Below are 12,790 nucleotides of genomic sequence, written 5' to 3'. Positions count from 1 at the left end.
TATAGCTAGCTGGAGTCTTTCTTTTCAAAGTGAAACAATTTTCCTTTTACATTGAGATATTTGAATTGGATTTTCTTTCACCACTACTATCATAACGCATAGAAAACACTGACGTTTCCGCTCGCTTTCAACCACTGCCACTTTACCTGAGCACTGTGACGCAGTCGGTCAAGTATTGAGGCTAGTATATCAAGGACTTATGAGAACTAAAAAGAAAAAAACTAGGCAAAGGAATTATCAAAGTTCATTGAGTTAAGGGAGGACCATTCGTGGGGGGTTCGTGGAAGAGTTGGGTTCGATTCCCTGTATACGCGATGTGGCGAAAAAGACTGATTCAATGAAATATGCCTGCATTAAGATTTAAAACGTGCCATCTACTTCCAGGAAATGTTCGGAACAGAGAACTTTCTCTAATCCAACGCCGCATTCTCCGAAGATTGAGGAACAAGAGGAGATCCATTAAAAGAAATCTTTCTCAGAGAGAAAATCTAAACAGTAACATCAAATCACAAACTACACGAAAGTTATCCCTTTATTATGGGGATTTACCCATAAGGGAGATCCACAGAGGAAGAGAACGAACTTCATATATCCCTTTTTTACTCAATCAAGAAACAAGATCGGACGTGATTCTGGTTCGTCTCCGTTTTAGTGACACTCTTCCTCAAGCAAGGCAGCCGATAAGTCATCGAAGGGTTTGTTTGAATAATGGACTGGTAACCATTACTCATTTTAAAGTTTCCCATGGTGATCTAATATCTTTTAAAGAAAATGACGCGAGAACCCGCGGTGAAGAAATAAGGAGATCTTTCTATATCGACATATTAGTTGGAAAAATCATAGGCAAATTCCTACTGGTCAGAATCTGGAGAAGAACAAAAACAGAATGGTTCCGCTTACTCACAACTCAGAGGGGATGCCGCTTACTACTCAAATCCGGGTTTTTGCAAGAGTTGCGTTCTTATATGCAAGAAGAAGACTTAGAAAGAACAAAGAAGTTTGGATCCGCAAAAGTATGCTTAGGCAGTTCCTTCGCTGAGCACAACAGAATGAAGAGGAATTTGTTTCATTTCAAATACTTCTTCTTATGGAAAAGAAGGAAGGAGGAAGAGGAATTGATAAGAACAATAGGGGAAGCGGAATGGAAAAGAAGGAAGGAGGAAGAGGAAGGGGTAGAGGAGATCCTCAAAGTTATCGAGGAAAACGAAAACCGAAAAAGAGCAATAAGCCCTTTTGTTTACACAAAAAAATTATATAGAAATTCGACCTATTGCTCCGGATCCCCGTTTACTAGGAAGATAAGAATCAAAAGGATCGAACTACCTACTCATTATTCGGAGGTGAATCATAGAACACTAAAAGCTGTGGTATCTTATGGACCTAACATAGGTCACATCCCTCACGACATAAGATTGAAAGATCCAAACCTTCCTCTTCAGAGCGAAAACGGACGTGGCCAAAACATATAAAAAAAGATCGGCCTAGTCGCTCATAGGGACATATCTATCCGGATAGAGGATAGTCTAGATCAATTTTTAGAAAAATCTCTCTCTATATAGAATAGATAGGTATCTCTATGGATAGAGATAAAGATAGGGATCCCTATAAATCGAAATATATGGAAAAAGTGCACTTTTTTACTACTACTACTATTTCTTAGACTTTTTCAAGGAAAAATCGTTTTTTCGATTTTTACTGAATTGGTCGGAGCGTAGACAAGCGAGCAGAGCCTAGGAAAGAGGTCAGATCGTCATAGAGCAGTCGACTATAAGTATAAGACTGCTGGCCTGAGAGAAGGCAGTCTCTCTCGGGAAACATGGCCCAATTTCTCTTCTTTCTTTTCACACGGGCAACAATTGGGAATAAAACAAACCATGAACATGAGTTTAAAATGTAAAAAAAAGGTCTAAAAGACTTATTCTTTTTTAAAAGGAGGATAAGATAATTTTTAGATTCTTTTTTGATGTTATTATGTGTTATTTACTACCTTTGGCTTTGGGAAAAGTTTTCTACTTTTGAAGTTCTTTACAAGTCCCAAGTGGAGGAGATTAAGAGGTCATTAAAGAATTCTTCCTTTTAGTTCTCTTCGATGTATCGATCATGCATTCCTAAACCACATAAGCCGGGGGAGATGCGCCCCATTAGACAGCCTCATAAGGCAGACATCATTGTCATGGATACGGCTTTTGAACATCATTTTTGAAGACATCTTTCTAACGTACTCCCATGGGTTTGTGTTTACTGAGGCAGCCCCATCCTTTGAAATCCCTGCACCACATCACTTTGGAACCCAATTCATAAGTAAGGAACTGGAGAAGGAGAAGTGAACCACTGAATCTAATAGGTCTTTCAGCTTAACTATATCCAGGCCCAAAATGGATTTTCCTACTTTTTTTGAGGGTGATAATCCAGTAGGATGGACAAGACAGTGTGAGAAATACTTTGATCTTGCTTGAGTTCCTCAGGGGATGTGGGTATCAATGGCCCCTCTTCATTGTTGTGGTAGAGCTTTTATCTCGAAACATGCTGTAGTTCCTCACTGGGACAGGAATAAGTCGTCAAGTAGGCATATGAATGGGAAAGGCTTTTTGCACGGTATACGTCACTAATAGCCGCCAATAAGATAGCTCATCACGAGAAGTAGTTTCTAGGTTTTTTACAAATAGGCTTGTAAAGTAGCTTGGGTCATGGAAAGGCATTTGTGGTGAGGCGCCTCCGGAATCACATAAAGTATGCTTTCTAGTCCAACTCTTCAGTCCTGCTCAAAGGTTGACCTGTCCGGCGGTCCAGAAGAATCGAAGGTAAGTCAAGGCGATTGAAAGCCTACATATGGTTGAGGAGACGAAGGGAGGATTGGCTTGACAAAAAACCTCTAGGTTCAGTTCGGCAGCCTTGTGGGCTTTGTGGAAATTGAGAAATGAGCTCTATTTTTAGAATGGGGCATGGCGCAGCATGTCTACTTTGATGAGAAGGGTGTTGCTTATGCTGTCAAACTAGAAGATACTATGCCCGGTCAAGCATCTGGAGCGAGCTACGGATGACCAAGTTGGAACAGCTGACAAGAGCTCCGGCAAGAATTTATGGTAGGAGAAGCTGATAACTCAGAATTGTTTTCACCTGGTTGACCTATAAAATCAGTCGGGTATAATACCTATGTAGAAGGGTTTTCCATTTCTTTCGGTAGGCTTCAGGAAAAGAGGTTGGTATACTTTTCAGAACTCTAATGGTTTTTGACCAACCAAAATGGCGAGTTTGGGCTGTAACTGATTGTGACTTTTGATCCTGATGCAATGCAAATGGACCGGGGTGTTATCCCTAGAACTCTCAAAATAAAAGGTTGCTACATTACTTATCTAATTGAGACCTTACGCTATCCAATGGGGAAAGACGGGATAGACTCCCATCTAGCTTATGCTGCAGGCTATATGGTTGTTACACCTGGTCAAAAACCTGTTAAGGGGGACATAAATCGGTACTACACCGAAGACTATAAACCCATTTTGGTTGATCCACTAGAAAAGAGAGGGAAGCTCCTATCAGATATGATAGAAAGCATCTTATCTTATAGAAGAAAGCATCATAGCTCGATAACCCTGTACTTCCATAACATGGCAAAGTTTGACGGTATAGTACTATTGCGCCATTTGGCCTTATTTCATAATGATCTACATATTGAATAGATATGTAGAAACTCTAGGATATACGAGATTTCAATCTATTGCATATCTGGAGTGAAACAGAGAAAGAGACTGATGATCAGAATCCTAGATTCCTACATGGTTTTGCCTGGAACTTTAGAGGAACTCGCTGTTAGCTTTTGCCCAAATGAAAAAGGAAAGAAGGGATCTCGTTCCTAGAGACCCAGAGATGAATGAAACTTATATTCACTGTTATATGTAACAAGCAAGTTGATATATATATGTAGCTTTTTCAGACCTGACTGACATGTAGGTAGCTTGTTTGTATCTATTTTAAATAGGCGGGGTTCAAATGTGGCATTTCTATAAAATGAGTCAACGTCATGCTTATCCTAAACAACCAAGCTCCCCCTTGCCCCTACTTAAAATTAGGCTCTTCCTGACTCCTTTGCGAATTGGACAAAGGCTTTGCGGAATTGTTCTTGTCTTGCCTTGAGCTCACGACTGATAGATGTATAAGCCTAGTCATTGCCAGACTTTCTCTTTCTCCATCTAAAGATGCCTCATCTTGGTACGAACTTTTTGTCTTCTTAAGTCTGAATGCTGATAGGTGGTTCTGCCTAATTCTCTCTTTTTCTATCTTTGATGGACCAAGCGAGTCTTATAGAATCTTATGCTGACCCCTTTCTTTACCAGTCATCAAGGCTTTGACCCTGGCGCTCGATCTCGGGCCTGTGCTTCAGTGAATGGTATGGATTTCTAACTAATAATGGTGGTGATGTACCATTCCATTCTTTATGCGCTGACTCGAGGTCTCTTCTTTTTATTTTTGGAATCCTCTACGAGGGGGTTCGATATTCTTTCTGCTAGTCTTTCTTTTTTTAGCCTTGATGAGTACAGTTTTCTATTCATCTATGGATGGATTCTACCGTTCATCTGGGGGCTACCAATTGCTTAACCAACCTGATTTTTTACTTCCTTACAGAAGAATGATAGACGGAAACAGAATCAAGGGATCTTCTTGGTATGGTTGTAGGTCGGCGAGATGTCCAGTTTGTCTGTATGAGCCTAATAAACAAGCCTATGGGTACACAGTCAACCCGAGCTAAAGCTATTTATGAAGAGTGGCAGTCACAAGCATTGAGCACCAATATCTAAAAACAAAGCGTGGATAAACCGAACCTGGAGAATCAAGCGTCGGACAGCCAAGCCACTATTTCGCTTTGATCGAACAGAAATAGGATAGAGCTTTAGTACTCGATCGGTATGGGGAGAGGGAGTTTGCTTGAGGGTACTGACTTGCCTATACTAAATAAAGGAAGAGTCCGCAAAGCTGAGCTTTCGGTTCGCTCCCCAGGCCTTCAACCCTGTTTGCCTCCTTTCTCTTGCTTGATGGAATAGTTCAATGCCCGAGCTCCAGCTTTGCTTGCGTTCTTCACCGGCGCTCGCCGGATGTATCACTCATCCCGAAAATAAGGCAAGGAGTCTGCTGTTTGTTTGTTATAATCATTACGGGAATGAATCGCATATGTTGGTTTAGAATTGCTCAGGAATTCATTGATAGTGACTTTTTTCAGTTCTAGGGGGGCCTAGTCTACTCCTCTTTTTTCTCGATCGAGCCGCTTTCCCTCATTCTACTCGTCCAGCCCTCTTCACAAACTTGTACAATCAATGCCACAAAGATAGCAAACTCGATTATTGAATATATAAGGAAAGGGGCGACGATTTGGCACCAGATATCCGGAGGTGTGGAAAGAGCTGCTGTGATAAGCGGAAAAACCATCAAAAAACGACGATTGCTCGTGAAGGTTTCCATAGAAAGACCCCTTGGTTCTGGCAAACAGATTTGAATGTAGCGGATAACAATGGAGCGGGGCTATCGAATTGATATGTATTCGAATCTTAGGAGCTGGTAATCACTGATATGCTCATATTGGTGACGTTATTGTTGCTGTAATCAAAGAAGCAGTGCCCAAAATGCCTCCAGAAAGATCAGACAGAAGTAAGACGAGCTGTAATTGTACGTACATGTAAAGAACTCAAACGTGACAACGGTATGATAATACGATATGATGACGATTGTCATTGATCAAGAAGGAAATGAAATCCAAAAGGAACTCGAGGTGCGATCGCTCGGGAATTGAGACTTATGAATTTCACTAAAAGAGTCTCATGAGCTCCTGAGGTATTATAAATACTAGTAGTAGAGACTATGATATAGTAGGGTACCAGAATATAGATCAATTAGTAGATTGTGTCTGACGCATATACATGAAAAAATAAAATAATTATATAATAATATTAATAAGAATTCTAATCTTAATAAAAGGAAGGGTTCGAATAGCATCTACTAATATAATATTATATTACCGAAAACTTTGTGAAAATACTTCTACGAGAAGGTTTTATTGAAAACGTTCGAAAACCATAGGGAAAGTAACAAATCTTTCTTGGCACGTGCCCCTGCTCCTGGTCTTCGAACTAGTCATTAATGGTCGGCAACATAGGTACCCTTTTTCGGTATGCGTTGCGAACACTTTCATTTTTAGCGTCTCATCTTCTCTGGAGAAGCTCAAATCGAACGGATAGAGCAGATGGTCCAACTACAGAACTTCTTCTTTTTCATTACTTCCATGGTCGTGCCCCGTGGCACGGCAGCACCCGTACTATTGAAATGGTTCGTCAGTAGAGATGTTCCCACTGGTGCCTCTTCTTCCAATGGTACTATAATTCCTATTCCTATCTCTTTATTCCCTTTTTTGGTCTATCTACATTCAAGGAAATTCATACGCTCCATGGACAGAGCAAAAAGTGGAGTGTTGGTCAAAGCAAGCCGCCCTATTCTATTACCAGACAAAATTGGGAGAAGCTCATCCGCTAGAAATGCTTTATTTCGTTTCGTTCCCGTTCTTCATTTCCTTATTATCGAATCCATGGGGGACTTGTCATATTTAGAATCTTTCTGCGGTCTGCTCTGTTTACAATTCTTTCGTACTCTCTTCTCTTTACCACGCGATAGGTCAGCGAAGCGTGAGCGGGCGCTCCGAAGTAAAGGCCAAACACTTCGGCCTAAGGGGAATGAGCAACAAAATGACAAGATGAGGTGCCCCGGGCACCCCCATATAGAAAGAAGGGTCGAAGGTTTTGGGCCTTTAGCTTTCCCCGCCCCCCCCTCGTCGAGTGGTGCTTGTTTGGGGGGTGTGCCACCTGAAATCGGGCTTGAAGCTCTCGCCTTACCAACGAGCCGACTGTTGATGGCTGTTGGTCACGACTACTACAAAAAAGTGAAGATGAATCTTTCTATTTCACATGGAGGAGTGTGCATCTTTATGTTGGGTGTTCTTCTGTCGTGCGACCCGATGGCTTATGTGCGACCTGTGGCCCACGCCTCCTATTCTATTTGTTCAGGGCGGGCGGCGTGAACTCTGATTCGATCCGGGTATTCAATCCCGCCGCTGAGATGCTCAGTTGACTCCTTAACCTTGATAGGAAGATGGCTTATTCCTAAATTCGTGCATAAGGGTAAGGAACTTTGGATGAATTAATGCGAATGGGTGTAAGCCTCGCAGCTCGGAAACACCCAGTGCTGACCACACTGAGAGACACGAAAGCGCAGGTAATGCCAGTTGGCGAAGTGGCGTTAAGCATCCCTAGCGGTACGCAAAGAGAGGTCGTGATGATATCATCTACGTCCGTACCGCTCCTCGTGGAGTAGATCCCGCATCCAACCAACCCTTTTTTGACCAGGGAACGGGAGAATTCCCACTACCGCAGGCAGGCCAGCCGGGCCGTGAGCGCGGTGGGAACGGGCTTCCCAAAAAGCGAGCCCCGGCCCGGGTCAGCATAGAATGGGGGGGGGACGGCCCTAATGTTGTGTTGGCCGGGTTGCGGGCGGATAAAAGCGGACGTGGGGACTCGGGTCGGGGCACAGCGTAACTAAGAGAGCCATTCCATTTAGTGCGAGACAGAATGGGCGGGCACAAGCGGTCTGGTGTCCGAGCCGATTGGTCAGACGACGACTACTGCACATATTATATTAGCCGCCTATCCCGGAATGGACTGGGATGGAAACGCGAAGCAACAAGCAAGGGATGAGCGCTTTGTTGCTAAAGCGCATACGTTTTCTTGCTGGGTCGGTTTGTTTTTTGGGGGTGGGGCAATAAGCTTGCTTCTTCACAAGCTTATCCCCGCCCCCTTTCCTGTCCGTCCCGACCGGCAGCAGTTGGGTCTCCCCATCTCTCCTCAACTTCCCCGGTCTTCGGCCCGAGCTGTATGAGGCAGAAACTCGTCCCACGTACGGTTCGGAGGCCGAGCCCCACCCCTGCAATAATGGTGCAGCTTAGGTCAACTAATACGAATAAGATACAGTTCACTCAACGATTGCCTTTGGGTCCCGAACTCCATATGGGGAAGGAACGTTGTTGTTTGCGAGGTCTCGATCATTTACATGGACCCACTTCTCATTCCATTTGTGGGAATTTTTTGATTTATAAACCGTCCCCAACGAGCGAAAGGTTCATGTTTGAACATGATGAATCACTTCGTGCCGACCTGTTGCCCATAAACTTTCCTGCCTCATATGAGAATGGAAAACTGGAAGATTTTCTGCATCGGTGGATGAAGAATCACGAACATAAGAATTTCTGGTTTAGCATGTTCCCAGAAAGAAGATACTTTTTTTCCATTCGAGAAACGAGGAGCACGACTGAAGTGGCTATACATACAAATCCATTTACGGATCTATATGCTCCGATTGGAACTGGAAGTTCCAGAACTGGCGGCTGGTATACCACCATAATGAAATTGCCTTTTATTTTTAGTATTCGGATAGGATTTCTGTTGGCTTCATCGGGAGGCTCGCGTAGTTTGTTACGTCAACTCCAAAAGGATAAGTTGCATTGGAATCGAGAAAGTTTCGTTCATAATTGCATAAAAGGAGTCAAAATAGTGGCTGCGGCGCGTCGAGGGTCAACCTTGATATCGAATAACCTTTCGAGCCTTCCCCAATGGATCTCTATCCTCCTTTGAAACCAGTAGAAGTTCACTGACCATCCCTGTCAAACATAACCCAAGGTAGGATCGAGAGGAGAAGAATAGGACTCTTGCTAGTATCATAACCTCTCGATGGGAGAATTCAACCATTAGATTAGTGGAAAGAAGAAAGAATGGGAAGAAAGCAGCCATGGGCAAGCTTTAATTAATATAAATAAGTAGGAGTTACAGCCTTTAAATTAGAGTGAAACGAGCCTTTGACGTAGTCAGAACGACCGATCTATTATTTTTTTTTCGAGTAATAGCGGAAGGAGTGCCAAAGCCCATTTTAGTAGAAAGCAGCTGCCCTTTTTTAGTAATGCGGAGTGACATAATCAATCGAATTCGACTGGTTGGTTCCCCTTATTAGTCAATTGCTTTTGACGTATCAGGTGGGAATGGGAGAGCCTCTTTTCTTTCCGCAATGGAATCGGCTTAAGCTCGACCTTTTCTTTCATTTAGGGAAAAAAAATGTCGTTTTTCTTTGTTTAGAATATCAAAAGACATCCCACAACCCGGTCTTAGGTTCAGAGTCGCTTTGTGGGAACTTCAAGAGAGAGAAGAGAGATCATAGCTTAATATCAAAGGTCAGGTATACCTGCCTACGTTCGGCATACACATTCACTAGTTCCATTCGGTACCTTTCTATAGATGGAATCCCGATTCGACTTTCAAATGCAAGAGCAAGAATGCCGTGAGGGAGCCCTATCTCAAAAATGCAAGGCCAGATCCCACTTTCTTTAATCGAGCGGGCAAGGGATCGATCTATTCTTTTCAGAGAAAAGGTTTTCAAAAGATATCCCGAAGGGGTCTTAGATAAGGTAAGGAGTGACAGCTCTATTCAATAAGCTGGCTCTTTAAGGGAAGATAGGGCATCTCCTAAAATGTGGAAGTTTGGTGCTTTAGAGATAGGGCCGGCACGCTTTGCTGGAAAGCAATAAGTCAACAAAACAAGGTAGGTCTACCCCCTAATAAAGGTTTCGCTCGACGACCCTGTATCCATTCTCGATTAAAGCACGGAGAGTTAGGTTTATTATCTCCAGTTTGATGCTATCTTCTCCACGACTTGGTTCTTATGGATCTCCTCCAGGTCCTAGGCATCTTGTCTCTAGCTCTGCTCTCTATCGGTAGTCAAATCAGCACTTTGTCTTTGCCTGTCTCTGTCCATTCCTTCAACACTGATGGACTCGGAGTGGCATAACCCCTTTAAGAAGAAGCATAAGACCTCAAGCGAGGAGATAGAATAGAAAGAATGATAGCCAGTTCTTTGAAAGTGGGAAGAAAGCCAAGGATACGGTGGTGTGTAGGGTCTTTCAAATCAATCAGGAAAGCGTGAGCTGAGAAGGAACACGGCTTTCCGCGCCTTAACAAGTGGATCTACCAAGAATTGCTTTTTCAGCCGTTACTTATTATATAATAGCTCGATCCGCTCACGCATGTGATTACCCGCATGACCCAAGAAGCTACGGACTTCCTTCACTGGAGGAGGCAAGCGATCCTCAACTTTGGCTTTATCAACCTCAATTCCTCGCGAGGAAACCAAATGACCGAGGACAATACCCTCTTGAACCAGGAAATGACACTTCTCCCAATTGAGTACCAAATCAGCTTCAAGACAACGCTGTAGAACAATCTCAAGATTGGCCAAACAGTCATCAAAATTCCGTCCCGTCCATAGACAGTGAAATCATCCATGAAGACCTCCATGATTTTCTCAATCAAATCTGTGAAGATAGACATGACACATCGCTGAAAAGTCCCTGGGGCATTACAGAGACCAAATGGCAACCGTCGGTAAGCAAATGTACCATAAGGACAGGTAAATGTTGTCTTATCCTGGTCCGACGGATGTATCGGAATCTGCAAGAAGCCTGAGTACCCATCGAGGTAGCTGAAATAAGAATGACATGCTAACCTCTCAAGCATCTGATCAATAAAAGGCAAAGGAAAGTGATCCTTCCGGGCGGCCTTGTTAAGCTTGCGATAATCTGTACACATGCGCCAACCGGTGACAGTCCTAGTGGGAATCATTTGACCTTTCTCATTTGCTAAAACAGTCATGCCTCCTTTCTTGGGTACAATATGAATTGGACTGACCCACTGACTGTCAGAGATAGGATAAATGATGTTAGCACCAAGAAGCTTCAATACCTCTTTCTTTACAACTTCTTGCAAATGAGGATTAAGCCTACGCTGGTGCTCGCGCGTCGGCTTAACATCATCCTCGAGAAAGATTCGATGCATGCAGACTGTAGGGCTGATACCCTTCATATCATCTATAGAATATCCTATGACAGCTCGATATCGACGAAGAATTTCAAGAAGACGGTCAATCTCCATAGGAGTCAGACGAGAACTCACAATAACAGGATATGTATTATCAGATCCAAGAAACTCATATCTCAAATGCTCAGGAAGAGGTTTCAGATCTACCTTAGGAGCTGAAGATGGTATAAGATCATAAGTAAGAGAAGCCTCCTGAGAAGAATCAATTAGAGCTACAGGAGATGGATCAATAGAAGTATGCTCATTATAAAGAATAGACTTCTCATCCTCCAATGCTGACACATCCTCTGAACTAAAATATGTCTCAGTAACACACTCATCAATCACATCAATGGTGAAACACAGGTCTGGACAGTGAGGAAGGTGAGTTGGATGCCTCATGTCAAATGATACTTTCTCCTCACCAAATTGAAGCGTGAGCTTAGCATCTTTCACATCGATGACAGCCCCTGCAGTAGCTAGAAAGGGTCTCCCCAAAATAATAGGCTCGCTCTTATCCTCCATCTCCAAGACAACAAAATCAACTGGAAATGCGAAGTTACCAACTATCACAGGGACATCAACCAAAATGCCTGCCTGATGGCGATAAGTGCGATCAGCAAGCTGGAGAGTCATGGTAGTCGGCCGTACATCACCCAAAGGTAGTGCCTCGCAGACAGAGAGGGGAATCACACTCACACTAGAGCCAAGATCACATAAAGCACGGAAACTTTGAGATCCTATCAAGCATGGAATACAGAAACTGCCTGGGTCATCTAACTTGGGGGGTCTCTTATTTTGAATGACTGCACTGCATTCCTTAGTAAGAGTAACCACTTCTGGCTCGTTAATGTTTCGCTTCTTTGTGAGCAGCTCCTTAAAGAACTTTGCATACATCGGAACATGTAAGACAGCATCAAGGATGGGGATGGTAATCTGCGCATCTTGAATCATCTCAAGAAACTTAGCAAACTGCTTGTCTTCACTTGACTTCTCAAACCGTTCTGGAAATGGCTGCTTCGGCTTGGTAGGTGGAACTGAAGTCGAACTGATTGATGATGGATCATTAGGAGCTATAGCTGGTGGTGTAGAAGAACTAGGCTGTCCAGCAGTAGTAGTAGTGGACTGCTGAGGTACCTGCTGGTCCTGTGGAGAAGCCATTGGCTGGCTAGGCCGGAAGGCAGGTGGTACATACAACGGTGGCGTTGGGAGAAGAGGATCAGTTGTAGTCTTGCCACTCCGAGTAGTAATGGCTCCACAATGACCACGAGGGTGAACTTCAGGTTGAGCTGGAAGTCTCCCTTGAGTGCTTGCAGATGGTTGTGAGGCTACCAAGCTATCCATACGAGTGGTCAATGTTTGCATAGAATCCCTTACACCAAATATTATCAGTCCTTTGGAATAGAATACCTGTCTGCACCTGCAGCAGCAAGATCTAGTTTTACTAAAGCGGCTTCCATTCCTTATTCGTCAGCGGTTGGATACTTGATATACGCTATGGTATGTACTCGGCCAACCATTGCGCATGCAGTTTTTTTAGTAAGCAGGTTTCTTCCTTATTCAGGGAAAGCTCATTGGGAGGCAGTGAAATGAGTCTTAAAGTACTTGAGAGGTACGTCCAAGTTTGACTTGGGTTTCGTTTCGGAAAGAAAGAAGGAATTTGTCCAATAGTAACAAATGGTGCCTCCACAGGTTGACATCCGATCCAACCTAGTAGTAAGCAATCCGCCAACCTTTTGTTTCATCAAAATTCCTCTCTACGTCATCTCCTTCTGAGGAGCTACTGCCTGAAATTCATCCCCACACTTTGCATAGGCCCGCAAGAGCATTTTTTACATGCGGGTTACTCTCCATCC

At 43.4% G+C, this 12,790-nt stretch overlaps 1 protein-coding gene across 1 annotated transcript; it reads left to right on the top strand.

Moving 5' to 3' along the window:
* Positions 1-344: 344 nt before the first annotated feature.
* LOC136473836 (small ribosomal subunit protein uS4m-like) lies at positions 345-1,469 on the top strand. The gene has a single exon (XM_066471479.1). It carries the CDS (start codon positions 345-347, stop codon positions 1,467-1,469), a length of 1,125 nt encoding a protein of 374 aa, XP_066327576.1.
* Positions 1,470-12,790: the final 11,321 nt, after the last annotated feature.

Source organism: Miscanthus floridulus, chromosome 8 (assembly GCF_019320115.1).
Source record: "Miscanthus floridulus cultivar M001 chromosome 8, ASM1932011v1, whole genome shotgun sequence".
Classification (NCBI taxonomy): Eukaryota; Viridiplantae; Streptophyta; class Magnoliopsida; order Poales; family Poaceae; genus Miscanthus; species Miscanthus floridulus.
This window is presented reverse-complemented; position numbering and strand designations above follow the sequence as displayed.

Excerpts from the sequence above, each read along its gene's own strand:
- LOC136473836 (XM_066471479.1), top strand. The coding sequence starts at position 345 with ATGCCTGCATTAAGATTTAAAACGTGCCATCTACTTCCAGGAAATGTT.